General features: G+C 35.8%; 1 protein-coding gene across 14 annotated transcripts in view; it reads left to right on the plus strand.

Annotated features, from left to right (window-relative positions):
• Trip12 (thyroid hormone receptor interactor 12) overlaps nt 1–22,733 on the plus strand; it is a 93,297-nt gene that overhangs the window by 23,754 nt on the left and 46,810 nt on the right. For 13 of the 14 annotated variants that reach the window (XM_055617041.1, XM_055617043.1, XM_055617042.1 and 10 more), the window contains 7 exons: nt 3,797–3,902; nt 6,938–7,074; nt 11,465–11,548; nt 12,583–12,678; nt 20,806–20,954; nt 22,064–22,099; nt 22,182–22,277. In XM_055617041.1, coding sequence (XP_055473016.1) covers nt 3,797–3,902; nt 6,938–7,074; nt 11,465–11,548; nt 12,583–12,678; nt 20,806–20,954; nt 22,064–22,099; nt 22,182–22,277 — 704 coding nt within the window. The remainder of the gene's footprint in view (nt 1–3,796; nt 3,903–6,937; nt 7,075–11,464; nt 11,549–12,582; nt 12,679–20,805; nt 20,955–22,063; nt 22,100–22,181; nt 22,278–22,733) is intronic. The other variant, XM_055617046.1, reaches the window with a different exon arrangement.

Consider the following 22,733-nt stretch of genomic DNA (forward strand, 5'->3'; position numbering starts at 1 on the left):
TCTTTCTTTCTTTCTTTCTTTCTTTCTTTCTTTCTTTCTTTCTTTCTCTCTCTCTCTCTCTCTCTCTCTCTTTCTTTCTTTTCTTTCTTTCTTCTTGTCCTTGGTTTTCCTTTTTATTCTGTTCTAGTAGCTTTCTTTCTCTTTTTGCATCCTCGTCCACATGTTTACTTATTTTCAAGAGATTGTTATGATTCATTTTTTCTACATAGAATCTTACATTTGGTTTATTGACATTTGTTTCTTGACTATATTAGTAGTTTTCCATGCTTGAATATTGATCTCTTTCTAACTTGTATAATATGAGTTCGCGAGTGTTTGGATAGTTTTTTTTTTTTTTTTTTTTTAATTGAAACCAGGGACTTCAGTGTCTGGTGGTTGTGCTTGCCTTCTCATTAGTTAAGTGTAAGGCAAGAACAGAAATACAATTTTTAATGAGTTCATGAGTTAGGTTTGACTGAGATTTACTGCCTAATGATTGGTTAGAGCATTCTGTAATGAAACTATTTTTAGATTACTTTTTCTTTGAAACTCCTTTTTGAAACTGAAGGTGTGTCAAATTTTCAAATTTTCTGAGGTGCTTGAACTGAAAAGAATCCTGGAGTCTGGGTTGGGGATATGGCATACTTATTTGTGATTGCCTGCTTTATCAAGGATTTCTGTAATTTACATGTAAAATATAACGTTCTAGAAAGCTGCCCAGTTGTATAATTGGAAATTATACAGAAAATCTGTAATATGGATCTAGAATTCTGGTTGCATTTTAACCCCAAAATTGCTCCAAGGTTCTTAGCATCATCAGTTCCTGAATCTTTAGTGTCTGTACACTCAGTTCTAATTGATTAATATCTTAGTTTTCTGCCTTTAGCATTTGGACTGCAGTACCTAATATGTCTGCTTTTCACTTGGAAATTTGAGTTGTGATTGTAGGTCTTTCATGCTTACCACCTTTGTGGATTTATGTGACAGATTTTTGTTGGTTTTTGAGGCAGGGTTTCACTGTTCCTGGAACTCACTCTGTCCAGGTTATCCTCAGACTCAGAGATCTGCCTGCCTCTGCCTTGCTAGAGTGCTGGGATTAAAGGTGTGTGCCATCACTCAACTCAGTAAGATTTTTTTTTAATGTTATTTTAGTGTCATTTGTGAAAGGGTAGAAATCAGTGTATGTTTTTGGTCCTTTTTATCTAGAAGGCAGCTGTTTTACCTATGCAACTGCACATACTTTTTCTGCTTTTTTTTTTTTCTAATGACAGTAGGCTTTCTTAGTCCTATTTCAGTTATCATCTATCACTTATCACAATCATGTTATGTAGAAATTTATATACACACATATACACACACATATAAAGGTATACGTATATATATGTAGAAATATATATAATAATATGACATTAACCTTCTTATTAAGGTTTTTTATTTGCTTGGTTTTGGTTTTTGGTTTTTCTTTTTTCCTTCCTTCCTTCCTTCTTCCTTCCTCCCTCCCTCCCTCCCTTCCTTCTTCCTCCCTCCCTCCCTTCTTCCTCCCTCCCTCCTTCCTTCCTTCCTTCCTTCCTTCCTTCCTTCCTTCCTTCCTTCCTTCCTTCCTTCCCTATCTGAATCAGGGTTTCTCTGTGTAGCCTTGGCTGTCCTTGAACTCACTCTGTAGACCATGCTGGCCTCAAACTCCCTGGATCCACCTATCTCTGCCTTTCAAATACTGGATCAGTGGTGTGTGCTACCACCTCCTGGCTCTTAAGTGGTTTATTAGAAGCGAAAATAGTTTCGCTATTTTGTCTATGAATATATTGTATATTTATCATCCCCTCCCCTTTGCTTTTGAATGTTTTTGTTTTGTGTAGACAGGGTCTTGTTTAACTCAGGCTGGCTTTGAAGTCATTGTGTAGCTGAAGTAACCTTTTAATATAAAATTTCTCTCTCAAGACATGTAGCCAAGGCCAGTCTTGATCATTATCATCCTATTTCCACCCCCAAGTACAAGGTTTATAGTGTGTGTCACAAGTGGATGGATTTTTTTAAAAATGTTGAAAGATAGAGATATCAGTTGACCAAATATGTTGTCCGCTCCATTGCAATACACACTGTTGTGTCTCCTGTTACCAAGGTGTATACCAGGGCAGAGGCTAAGTAGAGTAGAAGAGAAAGCATAGGTATGTGATTACATCAAGAAATTGGGTTAATTTATTAGTTTGTTAATCTAAAAATAAATGGAAATTCAAGAATTCTTAAGCCACTGTTTATTTCTCAATTACAATATAATGTTCTGATTTTTTTTTTTTTTTTTTTTTGGTATTCACTTTAAGTGCCTGGTTACTCTTCAACAAAGGTTATTTAGAAATTAAAAAATAAAAAATCCTGAAACTTTGGTTTAGATTAAATGTCACTCTGACCATAGAGTTTTTTTTTTCCTCTTTTATAGAGTCTGAGGTGTTTTTTGTTTTTTTGTTTTTTTGTTTTTTTGTTTTTTTTTTTTTAAGACTCAGCAGCTTTCCTTAACATCTCTACTTGAATGAGCTATAATGTTCACTTAAGAATAAAAAAGAGAAGAGATGGGGCTGAGAGGATTCAGAGATTGAGAGCACTGGCTCATAACCATCTTAATGAGATGTGGTGCCCTCTTTTAGCATGCAGGCAGAATACTGCCTAAAAAGTAAATAAAAAAAAAATCTTAAAAAAAAGAATAAAAAAGATGGAAATACCTTAAAGACTATTTTTTTTTACAGTCTGTATGTATGAGTGTAAATGAATGCACAAGTTGTTGGTGAGCATGAACCTGTGGAGGTCAGAAGGCTTCTCTGGAACTGGAGGGTACCGGTGCTAGTGGTCTGTGAGTGAGTGCTGCGAACTGTTTTATTGCTGACAAGAACAGTAAGCTTTGTTAATTGCTGAGTCATCTCTTTAGGCCCCTAAATATCTAGATTTAACTTTAGATTAAATATCTAAATATCTAGATTTAACCCATTTTCATCCAGTCCTTTTATTGGTGATTTTTAAGAACTCGAGAAGCCAGGCGTAGTAGCAGTGGTGCGCTCCTTTAATCTCAGCACTAGGGAGAGAAGGCAAATATCAGACCAGCTGGGGCTACACCATGAGATCCTGTCTTTGCAGCCTCCCACCTGCACCCAGTAGGGAATTTTCACCTTAAGCAGATGACATATTCAAAACTTAAACTTCATGGAAAATGGAGGTAATTGAGACTAAGTGCTTAAGTGTTTCCTGAAAAAAACTCTCATTCATTTAACATGGTCCAGTAGTATCCAGAAAACTTTTGACTGTTGACTTTGGAGTCTTCACTGTTGAAGTTCTTTGGTTAAATAGAGCCTACCACCCAGCATACTATCATACCATTGTTCATGGTGGAGAGAGGAAGGTGTTTACAGATGCTGTCTTGGTTTCTTTATTTAAAAATAATAAATTCTTGGTTATTAGAACTTTAATAGCATCACTATAAAGGCATCTATCACTATAAAGGCATTGGGTAGCTTTCAGGATAAATGTAAAGTGTTCTGGATTGATTCTCCCTAATTATGATCTAAAAATTGGACATTTCACTAATCTTTAGTTCTATGCTAATAGAGTAGAATAAGTGAAATCCTGTTTTGTGTTCTCTCTCATGTAAAGTAGCCAAAATGGATCAAGGGGTAATGTAAAGTTAGTGAGATTAGAAACTGAAGGAAAAGGCAGGACATACTGTGAGGTTTGGGCTGAAAGATGAAAGAGCTGGTAGGCTTTTAAAAAGGATGGTTTCCTGGATACATAATTCATACTTAGAAAATTCAACTTTTCTATTTCTCATGTATAGGTTTAAGAAAGTCTACCAAGAAGCGCAGTGAGTCCCCACCTGCTGAGCTCCCCAGTTTGAGGAGGAGCACACGCCAAAAGACCACGGGCTCCTGTGCTAGTACCAGGTAATTAATTTAGTATTTTTGAGCCTATGGTTTTTATTTACCTTCTTTTGCTCTGGTATTTCAAGTTTGATCTTTCTGTACTTCTTAAAATTACCAAATAATATTTCCTTCTCCTCCTTGTGCTGTCCCTGCCTTTTTCCTCCTTACTCTTCCTTTCCTCCATTTTCTTCCCTTCCCTCTTCTCCCTTCCCTTCTCCCATCCTCACCTATTCCTTCTGCTCCTTTCCCCTCCCCACCTTTCCAGCAGTCTTGATTTGTGTCCTAGGTAGCTACTACTTAATCTTTTTTCTTTTAATTTTATTTTTTTGTATTAATTATAGTTTCTTCACTTTGTATCCCAGCTGTAGCCCCCTCCCTTATTCCCTCCCAATCCCAGTCTTCCTCCCTCATCTCCCATGCCCTTCCCCAAGCCCACTGATAGGGGAGATTCTCCTCCCCTTCCATGTGACCCTCTATTTAATCTTTGCTTGCCTCAGTCTCTCTAGTAATAGGATTACAGGGATACGCGCTACACCCAGCCCAGTTAATGAGCAATTTACATATTATGTAAAATTTATGGAATAACATGACATAATTTTATATAAAATTTCTTTTTTAAAATGTTACCTTTTTTTTCTCTCTAGACAGGGTTTCTTTGCCTTGGCCCTCCTGGAACTCACTCTGTAGGACCATGTCTGTATTTTTTTCCTCTTTTGCTAAGACACTTTACAGTTAATGACCAATATTTAGACATTAGGCTAGCTGGACCTAGTGGCACCTCCTGCCACTCTGGAGGCAGAGGTAGGCAGATTTCTACTATAGTGAGTACCAGAATCCCTGGAACAGGAGTTAGTTTTCAGGTGTGGTGACACATGCCTTAATCCCAGCATAGGCAGCCTGATCTAGGCTAGCCTAGTCTACAAAGAGAGTTCCAGGACAGCTGGGGCTTGATAACACAGACAAACCCTGTTGAAAAACCAAGCCAAACAAACAAAAAAACTTAATTTTGATGCTTATGTGGGTGTTGGGGACTGAACTTCAATGCTCTGGAAGGTTAAGAAGTGTGTGTGCATGTGTAAAGAGTTATTTATTTTATGTATATGGGGGCTCTGACTGCATGTACCCTTGTATGCCAGAAGCGGCCATCAGATTCCAGTATAGATGGTTGTGACCACCATGTGGTTGCTGGAAATTGTATTCAGAATCTCTGGAAGAGCAAACAGTGCTCTGAACCATCTCTTCAGCCCTAAGAAGTGTTCTTAAATACTGAGCCACCTCTCTTGATGTGTTCTGCCTACCCCCCAAAGCTTATTTTCTTTTTAGCTATTCTTTCTGTCTGTCTATTATTACCTCCCTGCCTGCCTACCTAGTCTCCCTCTATATATATAACCCCAGAGTGGCCTCAAACAGATCTGTCTGTCTTTGTCTCCTGAGAACTGGGGATTAAAGGTATGTGTGTGCCACTGCACCAGGATAGACTGAATTCTTCATAGCCTAAGAAGGAACTGCTGTGCCTTAGCCTCATGCCCCCCATATTTTCTTCATATTGCTTTAACAATATTTAGAATTAGTTTAACTGAGTGCATTTCAGGTTTCTTAGGAATAACTTTGAGGATTCCTAAGAAAATAATTGTGAAATCTACAGAACTTTAGTCCCATTTTTGGCCAAGTTTTTAATGTTTTTTTAAAAAAAGATTTAAAAGAAATCTAAAATTGTGTGTACATTTACTGATACGTGAAAATGCCAATAGGTCCAAAGTTGACTGACACCCCATAGGCAATTGTGAGCTCTTCCACATAGATTCTGGGAGCTTGTAATTGGTTGTTGATATCTAGAAGAGAGATTGATGGACACCCTGAACTGTGGTGCCAACTCTCCAGGATCCAGTTATAGTCTGAATTTGCCATATGTGAAGTTAGATATTTTAGTATTTATAATTTTTTTTATTCTGCCCTTTTAGTACACATGGACACTTGATCATTGGGGTATACAGTCACCTAACATACTTGCTTGAAACAGTCTTTGTCCACAACCTTTTATTAATTTTTAGGGCTTTTTCTCATATTTAATGCCTTGGTGATCTAATAAGCATGTGCGCTTCTTTCAGAGTAACAATTTTTGAGGGTAGCAGCTCATACATACACAGTTTTTAGCCTAGAATACTGTGAAAATTAAATGTTGGATGAATTTGAATCTCATTTACAGCTTGTTTAGCTAGGTTTTGAATGAACTATTTACTTATGAAGGAAAGATTAATTAAACCCATTCTTGTTAAGAGAGTTTTCACTAATAAGTAAAATCTTCAAATATTCACGTAATTGAGAGCGTCATTTTCATGCTCATTGAGCCCATTCTCTTTGCATTACTAGACACTGTGATGGTCCAAGACACTTGAGCCTTAAGTTTGATCATTTCCTAAGGTAAATCAGGGAACTGTTTGTAATGTTGGTTATCTTTTGCTCAGTTTACCTACTGATTATTAAAATAGAAGTAGATCATTATCAATAGAGTGTATTTTATAAAAACTTGTGATTACTTTATTTTCTACAGTGTATTCTGTACGTCTGTCCTTAAAACAGGTCTTCCCAGGTTATCTTGTTGTCCATAAATATTAACTGTTTTTTGTGGTGTTAGGATGTTTGATTCTTAGATGATTTAGGTAGTCTGACAAAGTCTTTTTGATCTTCCTATTGTTGCTGTCACTCTGTGATCCTTTGTCCATTGTCTATGTTTGGAAGTGAGGCTATATTTTAAATGTTTAGTCCCCCCCCCCTCTTCAGGAGGATCCACTTTTTCATTAAGCTGAAAGTGTTTAAAAATCATGTCTGTCTGTAAAAGATGACAACAGCTCCCAGTAAAACAGAAGCTTATATTGTGTGAGCTATAACTTGGAAGAATTTCAGATACACAAAGTCTAAGTGATTTTCTATAACAATTTTTATTTAAAAGGGAGAAGAAACTGGCTTTGTCCTTTGTGAATTTGAGCTTTGTGTTGTCTATACATCGCTTCTGGTGCTTTGGTAATGCTGACTATAATGACATTTTTCTGTTGCAGTCGGCGAGGCTCTGGCCTGGGCAAGAGAGGAGCAGCTGAGGCCCGGCGGCAAGAGAAAATGGCAGAACCCGAAAGCAACCAGGAGACAGTAAATTCCTCAGCTGCCCGGACAGATGAGGCTCCCCAAGGAGCTGCAGGTAGACTGGCACCTCTTAGCCATAAAACATATCTTTTTTTTTTTTTTTCCTCACAAATTTATTTTTGGATGAATTTCCTTTGTTCTACATCCCAATTAGAATAAAAAGGAGGGGATAGATATACCATAGATGTTATTATGAAATAACCTTTTTTTTTCTATTTTGTTTTATATCATAGATTGGATATCATTGATTAGTGGATTCATTTGTAAAGATCTAAATTCTCATCCAGTCCATACTTGTACTAATTACATTCAGAGGGCTTTATACAAATGTGTAAATTTTCTATTTAAGGTTTTAGTGTATTGACCAGTATGTGAGTTGACTAGTGATTGTTTTAATGAAGTTAAAATCATAATAAAAATGTACGGATGTACTTTAAATTGCATGTAGATCTTAGCATTTTGTAAGCCCTAAAATGTATTTTGTTTTGAATCTACTTTAATAATAGTATTTTGATTTTTTTTTTTTTGTTATGGGCTTATCATATATATATATATATATATATATATATATATATATATATTTGGATGGCACAAAAGGATGCATTTTTCTTCTTTTAGCTTTAAGTATGTTACTATTATCAAAAAAATATGGTAAGTGAATTTTAAAATATAGTGTGAATTTGCTCTTTCTAAACAGAAAAAATACTGTAATTCATTATTGTTAATGTATATATATTTCTACAATCATGCTACATCAAGCTTATTACACAAGCATATACTTTTGAACAAAGCTCTTTCATGTAGTGTGATTCAATATTAGGATATACAGTAGTTTTCTTTAATGCCTGTGGCTGGTCATAAATCAGTTTGCTGTAAAGGCCTGGTTACCCATGGTTACCATACGTTGCATAGCTTTGTTTTTTAAGTCATTTCTGTTTCCCAATTTTTATTAAAAAAAAAAAAAAAATTAGATAGTGGATTTGTAGTAGCCTATTGGGAATGAAAAATACTAAATTGCTTTTTTTTTTAATAGTTTTTCTTTATGGTTCATTGGTAAACATTTGGAAGAATACAAGCTATTTCATTTGCAGGCTCTTTCAGGATGTTGATAATGCAGTCTCTTGTTCCCAGTATTGAACATTATTTCCCTACCCTTCCATTATTTCAAGTTGGAATATGAAAGTATGAGGCCGAATCTCAAATGAGTGACAGAAGTGAAATTTCTGAATGTATTGTTGGTTGACTTTTAACAGTAATTATAACAGCAACACCTGTTCACTCTGCAGATATGACTTTAGACATTTCCCACATTTTCTCATTGAATATTCAGAACAACCTGCTGAGGTGTGACTTCTGTTATTGCTATTTTATAAATGAGGGAAAACTGAGGCATACATTGGTTAAGCTTTCCCAGAGATTCAAGCTAAAATGTATGACGCTTCATCCAGGTCTTAGAAACCAAGTACGCAGTACAGCAGTTTCCTCTCCCTAGGTGTTATAAGACTTTAATTCATATGGCTACATTCTGAAGTTAGAAAGGAGAATGGGGGAGGGGAATCTAATCCCTTGATTCATTGATTTTATATAGGATAAATGCTTCAAGGGAATGTAGTGTGTCGTACTGTTATTCACGTTTGAAATCAGTGTGGTCGGCCTTTTTTTTTTTTTTTTTTTTTTTTTTTTTTTTGGATAAAAGATACTTGTGGGGTGTTGACTGTTGGAAAAGATACACATGGGTTGAAGTGCACTAGGGTTAGTAAGATACAGTTTTATAAAGGGGTGGGTCCTTTATGGATAATAGAAATTCCTCAGTTGGCTCACTGTAAACTACTTCTGGGAAAATGTGCTTTATTTTCTCTGTGTGTAAATCTAATTTAGCATAGAGGACAGGTTCGTGGTCCTTTGAACTACTTTTTTTATGTCTGTCTCTTGAATGTCTGATTCTATAGTTGGAAGACTTTTTTTAGAATAGTGAAATAGCAAGGAAAAATAGGCGTGTTCTGGTGTTTACTTTTTATATTAAGACTTCATAACTTCAAAAAATGATCCAGGGTTATATCCTAGAAAGCAACTAGGTTTGCCTTGAACTCACAGAGATCTGCCTGCCTGTGCCTTCTGAGAGCTGGGATTAAAGGTGTACTCCACCACTGCCAGGCTAGTTTTATGTTATTAAGACAGGCTCTCTGCTGATGTGTAGTGGCTGTTTTCCTCTATTCTGTTATTGATGTCTTAAGCAGGAAAACCCTCCTTCACCAAATAGTGGGGTTGGGTGTTGTTTATTGTGGCGCTTTTGGTCTTATTTTGTTTTCAAATTAAAAGTATATAAAATAAAGTATATAAAATAAAGAAGATAGAGTTTTATAAACTATGAAAGACCAGGTTCTCACTATATAGCCCTGTCTGGCCTAGTCTTCAGCGTGTAGACCAGTCAGCTTTTCAGCTCACAAAGCTTGCCTTAGTGTTAAGACTAGAGGTGGAAGCTCTAATACCCAGTACCCATTTGTGCTCCACCCCTTTAAAAATTTTAAGACAGAGTTTCTCTGTGTAGCCCTTGCTGTCCTGGAACTTCCTCTGTAGACCAGTCAGGCCTCGAAATCACAGAGATCTACCTGTTTTTGCCTCCTGAGTGCTGGGATTAAAGGCGTGTACCACTTTCATCTGTATTGGATCTAGTTTTTAATGCTTTTATCTCCCTGATTATATTTGTTTATACTACAAATTATGTTATGTAAAGAAAAGCTGTGCTTTTTTTGTCTTACTACAAGGTTTCATGATATACAAATCTTCCTATTGCCTTCTTTACTTACACATATCCTTAGCACCTTCTGGCAAGTAAAAATCCTTTTGTAAGCCTTCTAATGTTTTATCTTTCTTTTGTAAGAGGCCAAAGTGCTTATAAAAATATAAACTTGGCATTCTAAAATAGAGTATTTCATTTAAAAATTTTAAGTATTACTGATGAAAAATCTGGGTTTTGATTGTCTCTGTTGACGGTCGTTTTTATATTTGACTTGTAGAGACAGAAATGGTGTATGCTATGAATACAGTTTTTGGGCTTAACTAATGTTTTTTTGAGTTGACAGCTGTTAGTTGGTTATATTTTATAAAACAGCTTTCTCTCTATTCTTCAGTATAAAGGATCTCTGTAAGAACCCATGTCAATAATTCAGCATATAAGCATCTTAATGCTGCCTCTTTAGTATTTTTGTATAGTGCAGTTTTAGTCTTTCATCATCTTTATTATTACTGGGATTGTAACAGGAAAGAAGCAGCTGATAGTATACATACATACAGAGCATACAGCTCTGTTCTCATCACTTGCATCAATAACTGATGGACTGGATTCAGCCTTTGGCCACTGTTAACTCTTCTGGGGGGGATTTAATAAAGGGTTTATTGCTGCTTACTACTCTCAGGTCATATTCTGTCAGAGGGAAGTTGGAGCAGAAATTCAAGGCAGAAAGCTAACTTTTGTTTTAACCCATATCTAAGAATTAAAAATAGAATTTGAAGTTACAGAAAATGTGTATTTTGAAAAATGTAGAATTAGTGGCTGTCACTTTGCCATCTTTTACTTTTAAACAGGATCCTGTTGGGTGTGAGCGTGTGTGTGTGTGTGTGTGTGTGTGCGCGCGCGCATGTTCATGTCTGTGTCTGTTAAGTGTCTGTGTCTGTGTATGCCCTATGCTGTTGATGAATTTGCCACCATGCCCATCTCAGAAGAGCTATCAATTTATGTCAGTCATAAACGTCTGTCGTCTTGCCTTTGTATTGTCATTATCTAGTGAGCAGGCTGATGGGATTATTAATGATGTAGTTATATATAGATCAAACCTAGGTATGAAGCTGTGTAGGTCTAAGCATATGCTTGGATTTAGTAGACTACTAGTTTCTTCTCCTTTGGTCAGATTTATAGTATCTACTGCTGTTAACTTAAACTGGTTTGTTTGTGTTTTGGTTCATACATGTTTTGTGTAGTGGGATTCTTCTGCTTTATTCTACTTTAACTTTTGGCATCTTAGCTTCTGTTTTTCTCATACTTCATAGCAATTCTTTGCACTTACGTGTTAGTTGTATTATATGTCTTCAGTATTCTATTCCAAAAGGAAGAGTTTATATAATCTTTTTGCACTCTTGCAGCTAGAGAAAACAGATAAATGGTTAAATTTCTGAAATATCACAATGGTTGACTATAATGGCAGAAGAATCTAGAAGGAAGCTATTTCAAGGGCATGAAGGTTGCAAATTTATGTTTATGTTTACATAAAGTTGTTGAGCTCTCTTTTTCTCCTGAATTTTATGCCAGAGAGTTGTAGAATGGCTGAGTGTGTAGGAAGTCACATTTAATTTATTATAGTCTGTAAAGCTTTGGTTTTTCTTTAAGGTAAGCCAGACATACAAGATTAAATGCTCCTCCTAATCCTTACCTTCCCCCTCTCCCCAAGCCTCTAGTTCTGTTGCAGGGGCTGTTGGCATGACCACCTCTGGGGAGAGTGAATCGGATGATTCTGAGATGGGACGATTACAAGGTAAAGACAGTCATTGAGTTTGCAAGAAATGATTATCATGGGCTGCAGATAGTTGTGTTCTTGACTTGACCTCAGTTCATATATATTCACTTGAATATTGTCTAGCAATTCTAGGTGTACCTCTGGGAAATTTTTTTTTCTTTATGACACCTTGATGATTTTGTTTCAGAGATGACCTGTTTGCGTCTTCATTTTTACTGTTTAACCAAGCAAAGCCTCATATTTTTTCAAAATTTTCTTCACATGATTACATGTGTAATTGGCTTTAGTAATAAATTACGAAGCACCTCAATATGTTGTTGGTCTCTGTATCTAAAAACATAAATAAAATCTAATAGCATGATTTTTTTCCCCCAAGCCTCATGTTCTTTTGTAAATACTAGTTGGTTTTCTTTTTTCCTTAATGTAGTCAGAGCCTTTAAAAAACAATCTTATATTACATATACTCCATGTATGAATATGTGAGTCTGTACTTAAATCTCAGATGATGGATTTTTAGTAGATTCCCTGTGTAAGACTTACAAGAGACATTATGTGAAAGTTTCACATTCATCTATAGTTCCTGAGAGAAATAACAAGTTTTGGAAATCTCTGCCATGCTACTTAATGAAAACCACTTTTCTTTGGAACTGGTAAAATGGTTTATGATTTTTCGTGTTTCTAAACGTTTGCCAAAATTTCTTCGAGAAGTCATGTTAAGAGGAAAATGAAGCAAGGGTTCTTAATATATGACTTATCTAAATTAGCTATTTATGGTTTTTGTACATAGTTCTGATCAGTATACATTTTAAGTTCTCCCAAAAATGTCATCATATTTGAAAACAATCATGGTAGTGTTTTAATATATGGTAACTAAATTAAATTGTACGTATGGGGTTTTAGAAAGTTAATGTTGTTTCCCTTAAAATTTCAAGTGGAAAGTAACATTGTATTAACTCAGTTGTGTGAAATGAATCAGTTCCTTGGCATTTTTTGGTAAGATCAGTTGCTTTAAGTCGGCTCAACTACTCTTCCTGCCCTTCTTTTTTCTTTAGCTCTGCTAGAGGCCAGGGGTCTTCCTCCTCACCTGTTTGGTCCTCTTGGTCCTCGGATGTCCCAGCTTTTCCATAGAACAATTGGAAGCGGAGCTAGTAAGTAAATGCTTGATAATTTCTCCTCCCTTAAAGTCTCTGAATAAGTAGTTAAATGTTGTTTTTACTGCTTACTTGTTGGTGTAATACAGCATCTTTAAGATTTCTTTCTATACGTTTATTTTTGACTACTTAACTGAACTTATAAAAAGGATGCACACTTTATAGTAAAACTTTAACTGTAGAAAAGAATCAGACAATTTTATCATCTGATTACCTTTTTTTTATCTGAAACTTTTTATGGTATCACAAAATTTATTCCATAAGAAAGTGAATCTGATAGGAATGATTTTTCAGCAGCATTACTTCTCACAAAGACTATCAGATTAATTATAACCCAGATCTTACATATATGGTTGACATACAGTGACTATTACATAGTCTTGATTTATAACTAAATACTGTCCTGAAGTTAAAAGTCCAGTTAAAGTCTTCCTTGATTTACATTTAATTATTTTTTTATAACTTTGTAGTCAGCTTGGTAACCAGTTGATAAATACCACCATCAAGTAATTGGTATTAGTGTGTGAGCATATGTGTAACATGCTGGATGTGTGTGTTATGTATGGGTGGGTGAAAATACTAGGACAAGTTTGTGGAGGTTAGAGGGCTACTTTGTAGTTGGTCCTCTCTCACTTTAAATAGGCTCCAAGGATGGAACTCAGGTTACCAGACTTGTAGAGTAAGCATCTTTATTTTTTTAAGCTATCTCTGGGTCCTTATTTTATTTTGTAGTTAAAACATTGTACTATAAGCTCTGTGTGATAGCACACGTCACCTTTGATCCCAGCACTTGGGAGATGGAGACAGGGTACAAAGCAAGCTCCAAGACAGCCAATGCTATTGAGAAACCTGTCTCAAAAACAAAACACACACACCACACACACACACACACACACACACACACACACACACACACACACCCCCCGAACCCCACATTGCATTATGTATAATTTCTATACCTGAAGCTTTCCTCTCCTGTGTTTACCCACCACCAAACAAACACAGCAATCCATTTCTGGCTTACTAACAAGAAAACTTAAAAAGCAGTTGTGTGTTTTTGTTTCCCTACATATCAAACCCTTCCACAAAATTGCCTTGTGAGAGTTCTGTGAGCACCCAGGCTTCATTACAACTCTGGGTCCTTGGGCCTCCCGAGTACTGGTGGATACTACTGCACCTGTCTTTTTGAGAACTCTTAAATATTTATGTACTACTATTTACTAGTAGTAAATTATTATATAATAATTAATTAAATTATTATACTGATCAAAACATTTAATCATGGTTTACTGCATGAAGCTGCTTTGGACATAAGTAATACAATATATGTTAAAGATGCACATGGTATTTTCAGTATTGTTGAAAAAAAAAACAAGAGTAAGAATGTAGGCCAGTTGGGAAGGGATCGAGGTAGGCTGGTTCGAAGATTTCATCAGAGTATAAATGTAGGTAGAGCTAGCTGGTGTGGCGGCACACAGCCCTCAGTCCTAGGATCTGGCAGGCAGGGGCAGGTAGGTCTCTATGAATTGGAAACCAGCCTGGTCTGCCAAGTGTGTCCAGGACAGCCAGAGCTGCACAGAGAAACTCTGTTTAAAAAAAAAAAAAAATTAGATCTGAAGGAAAGAATGTATGCTGCATGAGAATGGGGTTTGAGTTTGCATGTTTGTAAAACAGACCGGCAACAGGGAAATGTGGAGGTGCACACATCTACCCAGTCATGAAGTGCTCTGATATGCTATTCACAAGGTTGAGTAATTAGAAAACATTTTATAGTTTGCAGATGGGGAATGGCATGATGAGAACAAAAATTAAATACAGCCCAGGCCATAGTTGAGAGCTTAACAGTCCTCAGCAAGCACTGCTTCATTTATATCCTTAGTCATTCCCTTCACACTGAATGCCAGTAGGCATCTGCATATATTTTAACTTCTAGCTAAAAATAAGCTCAGTTAAAAAGTTGAAGATGCTAGTGAGACTATGTTTATCAAATATTGCTGTTTTCATAAATTAAGAACAATTTGTTTTATTTTAATATGGATTCATACATTGTAGTCAGCTAATCTGTTTTTTTTTTTTTTTTTTAATAATCAAACTTTATTTTGTCATTTCATTAAATTGAAGATGGGTAAGAAAATTTGTGTCAGGGCCTTGTAAATTGACATTGAAATCTCCTATAGCTGGGTGTGATGCTGCACACCTTAACCGATTTTTATTATTTATGAGTGTTTTGCTTACATGTATGCACCATTTGCGTATCTGGTGCTCAACAAGGCCAGAAGAGGACATCAGATCTTTTGGAACTGGAGTTAAAAATGATTGTGAACCACCATGAGAGGGTGTTAGGAATTGAACCTGGCTCCTCTGGAACATAAAAGCCAGTGCTGTTAAACATTGAGTGAATTCTAGCCCATATACATAAATATATAATATATATCTATATTTACATAAAATATAAATATATGATTTATTTATGGTATGTTTTCTGTATATTTGCCTGTCCTTGTGAATGTGTATGCATATGCTTGTGTGTTGTATGTGTGGGATGGGGCTCAGAGTCCAGTAAAGGGAGATGGATCCTATAGACCTGGTATTACAGGCAATTGTGAGCTGCCTGGTGTGGATGCCACAAACTGAACTTGGGTTCTCTGAAAGATAAATGATAGCTCTTCACTGCTGATCCATCTTTCTAGTCCTTAGCCTACTTCTTAACCCATATTCTTCCTGGTGTTGGTTTGAACTAAATTGTAGACATAACATAATTTAAACTCAGCTGGGCACTGTGCCTTTATTCCCAGCATTCAGGGAGGCAAAGGCAGGTGGATCTCTGAGTTTGAGGCCAGCCTGGCCTATAAAGCGAGTCTAGGACAGCCAAGGCTTTGTTTTGTTGTCTCAAAAACAAAACAAACAAAAAATATCCAAAACCTTTATATAGGTCGTTATTAACACAAATATGTAATTATCATGTGTATTTCTTAATAGTTTCTAGCATTAAATTTCTGTTGCTTAAAATATTCTGTGTTTCTTATTAATTGCTACCTCTAGCAACTGTTTTAAATTTGACTTTGTTTTAAATTTTGGTATGTATGTGTGCATGTATATGTGCCATGTGCATGCAGTGACTTCAGAAGGCTCAAGAAGGTGTCGTAACCAGTAGAGCTGTAGTTAGTCTCTGTGTGAGAACCCTGGGACTCCCTGAAGTCTGGACTGAAGATCAAGTGTTCTTAGCCTTGTTTCTCTAAACTGGGATTTGATACCTCCCTATCCCCCAATGAGAAATAATCCCGCAGAGTGCTAGGATTGTAGTGCTGGAGACATGTCCAGAGAGCCCTCGTCGTCTGTGACATAGTGGAAGGAGAGAACTGATTTCCATATGTATGACATGACATGCCTGTAATAAAACACACACAAAGAATTGTATAATTTCTGGTTGTCCCTTGACAAACTGTTAAAACTCAACTGTCAAAGTAATGACAATTACAAGATATAATTTTAGATCAAATTTTGGAAATAATTTACTGAAAATACATAGAAGATGACTTTCCCTTTTGTTTGATTACTTCGTAGGATTTTTCATATAGGGAAGCTGTTTTTTGATGTTATTTGCCTTGTTTTTAAAGTAGTAGTTTTAACATCCTCTTAAGTTACAAGATTATTTGGGGGGGGGGGGGCTGTGTGTAGTTGTTCCAGATATTTAGTGATTTTCATTGATCTTACATTGTTTCGTTTGATTTTTTTTTTTTTTTTTTTTTGAGGTTACTTTCTCTGTGTTGCCTTGTCTGTCCCGAACTCATTTTATAGACCAGGCTGGCCTTGAACTCATAGAAATCCAGCTGCCTCTGTCTGAGTGCTGGGATTACAGGCTTGGCCCACCGTGCCTGGTTCTTTGTTTTATTTATTTATTTTTTTAATACAGGGTCTTGGCTATGTAGACCAGGCTGTCCTGAGCATACAGAAACCCCAGGTGTTGAAATTAAAGGTGTGTGCATCCACAACCTGACTACCTTTTAATATTTAAATAAAATAAGTAATAGTCTTAATTGTTTGGCTTAGGTTAATTTGTAATTTATAGTCCAGACTGGCTGTGTATATGACTTTCTGAGCCTTTTTGATAGTTTCTTTGCTTTCTAATATGAGAAAATGAGCGAGCCAAATTCAGTGAAATTTTCCACTTTGGGGCTACCAGGTATTTCTACTTAATCATGTATAACAATAGTATAGTGTTTTCATATTTTTGGGCTTTTACAAAACTTAAGGTGAGAACTTTTAACTTGCAGCTTGATACTCATTTTGTATTTTTTTGTAATATTTTTTTCTATAAAAATTTAATTTCTCTTCCCGGGACAGTGCTTAGAGGCATTCAAAATGGTCCAGCATTTGACATACCGTTGTAGGCTCTCCTACAATACAGCCTCTAACAAAACTAGGCTGTCTCGAACCCCTGGTAACAGGATTGTTTACCTGTATACCAAAAAGTTTCGGAAAGCACCTAAATCTGCCTGTGGTGTGTGCCTGGGCAGACTTCGAGGGGTTCGAGCTGTGAGGCCTAAAGTCCTTATGAGACTGTAAAAGACAAAGAAGCACATCAGCAGGGCCTACAGTGATTCCAAGTGTGCCAAGTGTATGCGTGACAGGATCAAGTGGGCTTTCCCTATTGAGGAGCAGAAAATCGTTGTGAAAGTGTTGGCAAGCACAGAGTCAGAAAACAAAATAAAAATGCAGCTTTTTTAAGTAATAAAAGTCGAGACTTGAAAAAAAATTTCAAGTTGTGTGTTTTAATGGCTACTCTAGAGATTATTACACATCATCTTGATTTATTATATATAGCTTACCTTAATTTAATACTTTATCATATCCCAAACTGAAAAACTTGCATTGATTGAGTTCCTGATCTCCTCTGTTTTACTGTTGTGTTGAGACATTTGTTAGAATTTTGATAACACAATTATTGTTTTACATGCAACGTAAAAATGTTTATTTTTCTTTTGTACTTAATTTCTGCTTGCATGATTTACTTCCATCTGGAAGACCATATTGCATAGGGTCTTCTTAAGGGTGATCAATCATTTCTGTTTTTGTTTGAGAAATCCTTGTTGTTTTAAATTTCAAAGGCTATTTTCTCAGGTTTAACATTCTCAATAAGCATGTTGATTCTTTCTGATTGTCATAGTTTATCCTTTCTTTTGACTTTTTAGGAGTAAGGGTGTATGTGTTGTGGTGTGGCCTTGAATTAGAGGTCTGCCATCTTCTCTCTCCATAGTGCTTAAAGGTGTGTGCCATCATGCCCAGCATCAATTTTATTTTTCCAGAAGTTTTCTGCTGCAGTCTTTTGTTATCTACTTACTCTGAGTTAATTTGAAATACTGCATTTTCACTTCTAAGCAGTTCATTGATTATTGCAGATTTCTGTGTTTAAATTCTGCAGTACCCCCTCTTTTTTCTTTTGTTGATAGTGGTGAGTCAGTTGAGCCTTGTGCATTACACTGATGAGCCACATTGCCAATATGTTTTTTATTGTATTTGTCTCAGTGAATATCCTAAAATGTTGATTTTCCTTTTTTTTCTTCCTAATTCTTATTCCTGTATTCAAACTTTTTATCAGTTAAGTCTAATAATCGTTTTATTATGTGTTTCCAGCCTTTTATATAAAAGGCTTGACAGGGTAACTTCTGGTAGTCATCTTTCTTGTTTTTCTTCAGAAAAACATAAAATGTTAGAGTTCTGCAAACTATTGCCAAGGACCAACTCTAGCCCTGCTTGTTTTTATTTTGTTTTCTTTTCGAAGTTTGAATGGGAGGACAACTGTCAAGAATCGCTCTTCTCATAGGATTTACAGATTGATCTCAATTTGTAGGTTGTCAGACTTGAGCTATGACATCTCACTGGCTCCTCCTGCTTATTTTTTGTATCCTGAGAACGTCTTTTTACATTTTTAGGTGGAAGGAAATGAAGCATTATATTTTGATTTGAAAATTAAGTGAATATCAGATTTCAGTACCCATCAGCTTCAATAATCAGAGCCATGCTTATTATTGTACTGTTTGCTTTTGAACTTTAATACCACAGTCAGAGTTGGATAGCTAAAGTGGAGATCATGTGGCCTAAAAAGCCTAAAATAATTACTGTCTGGCTCTTAAAAGAAAATGTTGGCTTGCCAACTACTGGTCTTCAGTGTTGCTTTCTGGCCTTGGAGTTGAATGGCTTGGCCTTGTCCCATGCTGGTCACATGGTGTCTACCATTGAGCCCCTAATTTAACTGTTTTAAGAGTATGAAATGATTCTACATCCCAAACCTACTGACTTAGTAATTGGATTTCTTCATACAGCAGAGGTACTTTGGGATTTGGCCATTGTTTTACTCAAGTTCTCTTAAAGAGAACACACACACACACACACACACACACACACACACATTGTGTGTGTGTGTGTGCGCGCGCGTGCATATATATATATATATATATATAGAGAGAGAGAGAGAGAGAGAGAGAGAACTTCAGATAATTGCACTCTCATTTATACTTAAGGTTGTCAGCCTGTGTATTTATGAGACACTTTCTGCATGGTATATTTGCCAGCTCTTCTCTTTGTAGGTGATTTTTGTTTCTGAGACAGATTTGGTGTACAGTAGTTCCTCCTTTTAAAATAATTAGTAACTACTGATGATTCTTCTCATTAGTTACTGTCTTTTTAAAATTTATGTATTATTTAATCAGATGATACTCTTGATGTACTGATACTAATGTTTAGTTTAAAATTTAAAAGTTGTATTCTTCTGAACTTATCTGTGCATTGTGTTTTCAGATAGACTTTTAAATTACTGCAAGGTAGTAGGCCCAGAAGTTATGCAGTTGTTAGTTACAAGAGTAGAGAAAACAAGTCTTCAAAGTTCACACATGCCTTTTTGAGGTTTATGTCACTGAACCTTAATTATAATAGGAAACTTGCTTTTTTTTTTTTTTTTAAATTTGATACATGTTTAATTTATTTTCAGGTAGTTCTTTTTCCAGTTTTATATATTTCAAAACAAGTGAGTTCAGCAGCCCTGTATGCAAATAATAATTTGAGTAGGAAAGCATCCATGAAGAAACAAAACAGATTTGTAGAATTTAGTTGTTTGTTTCTTATGCTGGGTATTAAACCCTATTCTCAAATACTAGGCAAGCACTGTTTATACCTCCAGCATTGACTTTAGTTTTGAGTGCTTTCTTCACTGCAGTGACAGCTGAATCTCAGTATTTTCCAGTTATTTACATAATGGAATTGAGGTTTAAAAAAAGTAACCGCTCTAGTAGCCAGCGCCTGCTAATGTAATTACAGCTACAAAAGTTGTTTGTTTTGTACAGAATACCTCATATCTTTAGATGATGCTTTCTTTATTCTGCTTTTCTTAATTTTGCTTCCCCTTCTCTACTGCTTGCTTGTTTTCTGTTTAATCCTAGTGGATTTAAATAAACACAGCATTCCTTTGGCACCTGAGCACCATTGTTTAAGAAATTTTATTTGACTAAAATTGTACTCACTGCATTTATTTCTTGGAAAGTATAGATAAGGCAAAGCTAGCAGCTGTTTCTGTTTGTGGTGATTTGAATTTTGCTACTAAAAATGTATCAAACTTCTTTCAGTTAAAGGCAGAAACCAAGTAATTGTGATCGATCAATTGTGTTTAAGCTGAGTGGATGCAGTTAGTTATCTCCTGCTGTTAGAGTGGCATAGACCCCTCTTTGTTTTTCTTTTTTCCTTTTGATTTATAATCTTTGTCACCAGGAGTAGATATTTCTTTAACGTTTTCTGTATTATCTCTTTCATTTTTATATGATTGGACAGATACTTGTTTTGAGTACTACTGAGTCATTTCCCCAGCTCATTGATGTTTAATTTTAAAAAGGATTAACATTTTTTTTTTCATGTGTGTGTTTTTGCATGTGTGTATGCACACATGTATGGATACATGAGGAGGCCAGAAGAGATGTGAGGTTCTCTGAAGTTACAGTTATCCATGGTTGTGAGTTGTCTGGCATGACTGCTAGATATATAATTTGAGTCATCTTGAGTAAAAGTACTATTCTTAATTGCTGAGCCATGCCATGACTCTCAGTATTTAAAAGTAATCCTTCTTTCCCCTTGAAGGTTCTAAGGCCCAGCAGCTTCTTCAAGGACTACAAGCAAGTGATGAAAGTCAGCAGCTTCAGGCAGTCATTGAAATGTGTCAGCTGTTGGTCATGGGAAATGAGGAGACACTAGGAGGGTTTCCTGTGAAGAGTGTTGTTCCAGCTTTGGTAAGCATGCTGTTCTTCTGTTAGCTCACTTGCCTGTGTGCATGCTGGACAAATAAATACTGTTAATGAGCTGCATACATAGCTTGAGTTTGTGAATATTGTTCCACCAAATTTTTGATGAAGCTACTTACTTGATCTTCATTACTTAAATGTTTTAAGTTATTCAACCCATAAGTAATGCTTTGCTCCTTCATTTTTTAAAACGTATTATGCTTTTTGTTCAGTTTCCCAGTCTTGGGCCAGTAATAAGCTAGCTTACTTTGGGTTGTCTTTGTGGTTGAGAAAGTTTGTTACTTATGTGCAAGGGAAAAGTTGTCAAGCCAGGCAGTATACCGTTATGTTTATACAGATATTAGACTCATAGCATATTCTCTTCCTGGAAATTAAATAACTACTATGCCTTCTTATGTATCTAATGAACTGACAAAACAAGTTAGAAAAGTGCATGAGATTATCTCATTTGGTCACAGTCTCACATTATGGAAAGCTGGTATTTTGAGTTCTGAGTAAAGTCTTGTCTGATACAAAGCGCTTCACACAGCCATCACTTAGCAATTCTACTCTTTTGAATGGCTTGATTTTTGGACACTGTTAAGGATTGATAAAGCAGTTTCTTGCCTTTATACTATCAAAACTGTTGGGAAGAGTCTTGAGGAGGGATCTTTGACTATCTTGGCCTGCAGGCCACATTTTACTATATGTTTGTTAAACAGTTACAAGGATATTCAGACGGGCACAGAATTTAAACTGTGGTTTTCAGTTCGTGTCAATATTAATTCATGAAATGTCAGTCATTGCCGCTTCTGATGATCTGTCAATTGGCCAGTCCTCAGTGACATGTTAATAGGCTTCTGAATAATGTTAGAACTACTGAAATTATTGGTTGTAAGCAATAGAAATGAAGATTTTTAACTTGGGTCATGAAATTGTGGTGCCTTCTAGCAACATTGCCATAGCATGTAACGAATGGTATCATAAGTATAATAATTTCTGGTGTATGTCTTGCTGTTAATCTTCTGTGGTGCCAGGGACAATTTTTTTATTATTTCAGTGAAGCGCAAAAAAATTTTTTTTCAGAACTTTCTTAATACTTTGTTATGTTTTTATAGATAACATTGCTACAGATGGAACATAACTTTGACATTGTAAGTACATCATGTATGTTCTAAAGACAGGTTAAATTTTAATTTGAGTATTTATTGAATGCAAACTTATCTTGTCTCTTAGATGAATCATGCTTGCCGAGCCTTAACATATATGATGGAAGCACTCCCTCGGTCATCTGCTGTTGTGGTAGACGCCATTCCTGTCTTCTTAGAAAAGGTAGTCATGGTTTTGCCCAACCTGTTCATAAGTGCACATGAAGAGTCAAGTTTTGAATTCTTGAATTCATTTATTTCTATGATGTAATTAAAGTATGTGTCTTTAACCAGTATTCCAAAAAATATATATATTTAACAGAACGGTAGTTTTAAGTTGAAACTAATAAAAAATAAGCCAAATTTTATGATTTTTAATGATAGTATTTAGCATATTAACATCAGAGAACAGCTTGAATTATTGTATTAAAATAATATATTGGGGCCAGTGAGATACCTTAGTGAGTAATGGTACTTACAGGGTAAACCTGATGACCATATATATGATCTCTGGAACTCACATAAAAAAGACAGGTGCAGTGGCATTTATCTGTAGTTTCAGCACCTGTAAGAGGGAAAGGGAGATGAGACATTTGAGACCTGCTTGAAGAAAGTGGAAGATGAAAACTTAGTCCTTAAA

The sequence above is a fragment of the Psammomys obesus genome, unplaced genomic scaffold (assembly GCF_907164565.1).
Source record: "Psammomys obesus unplaced genomic scaffold, mPsaObe1.curated_primary_1811, whole genome shotgun sequence".
NCBI classification, from domain to species: Eukaryota; Metazoa; Chordata; class Mammalia; order Rodentia; family Muridae; genus Psammomys; species Psammomys obesus.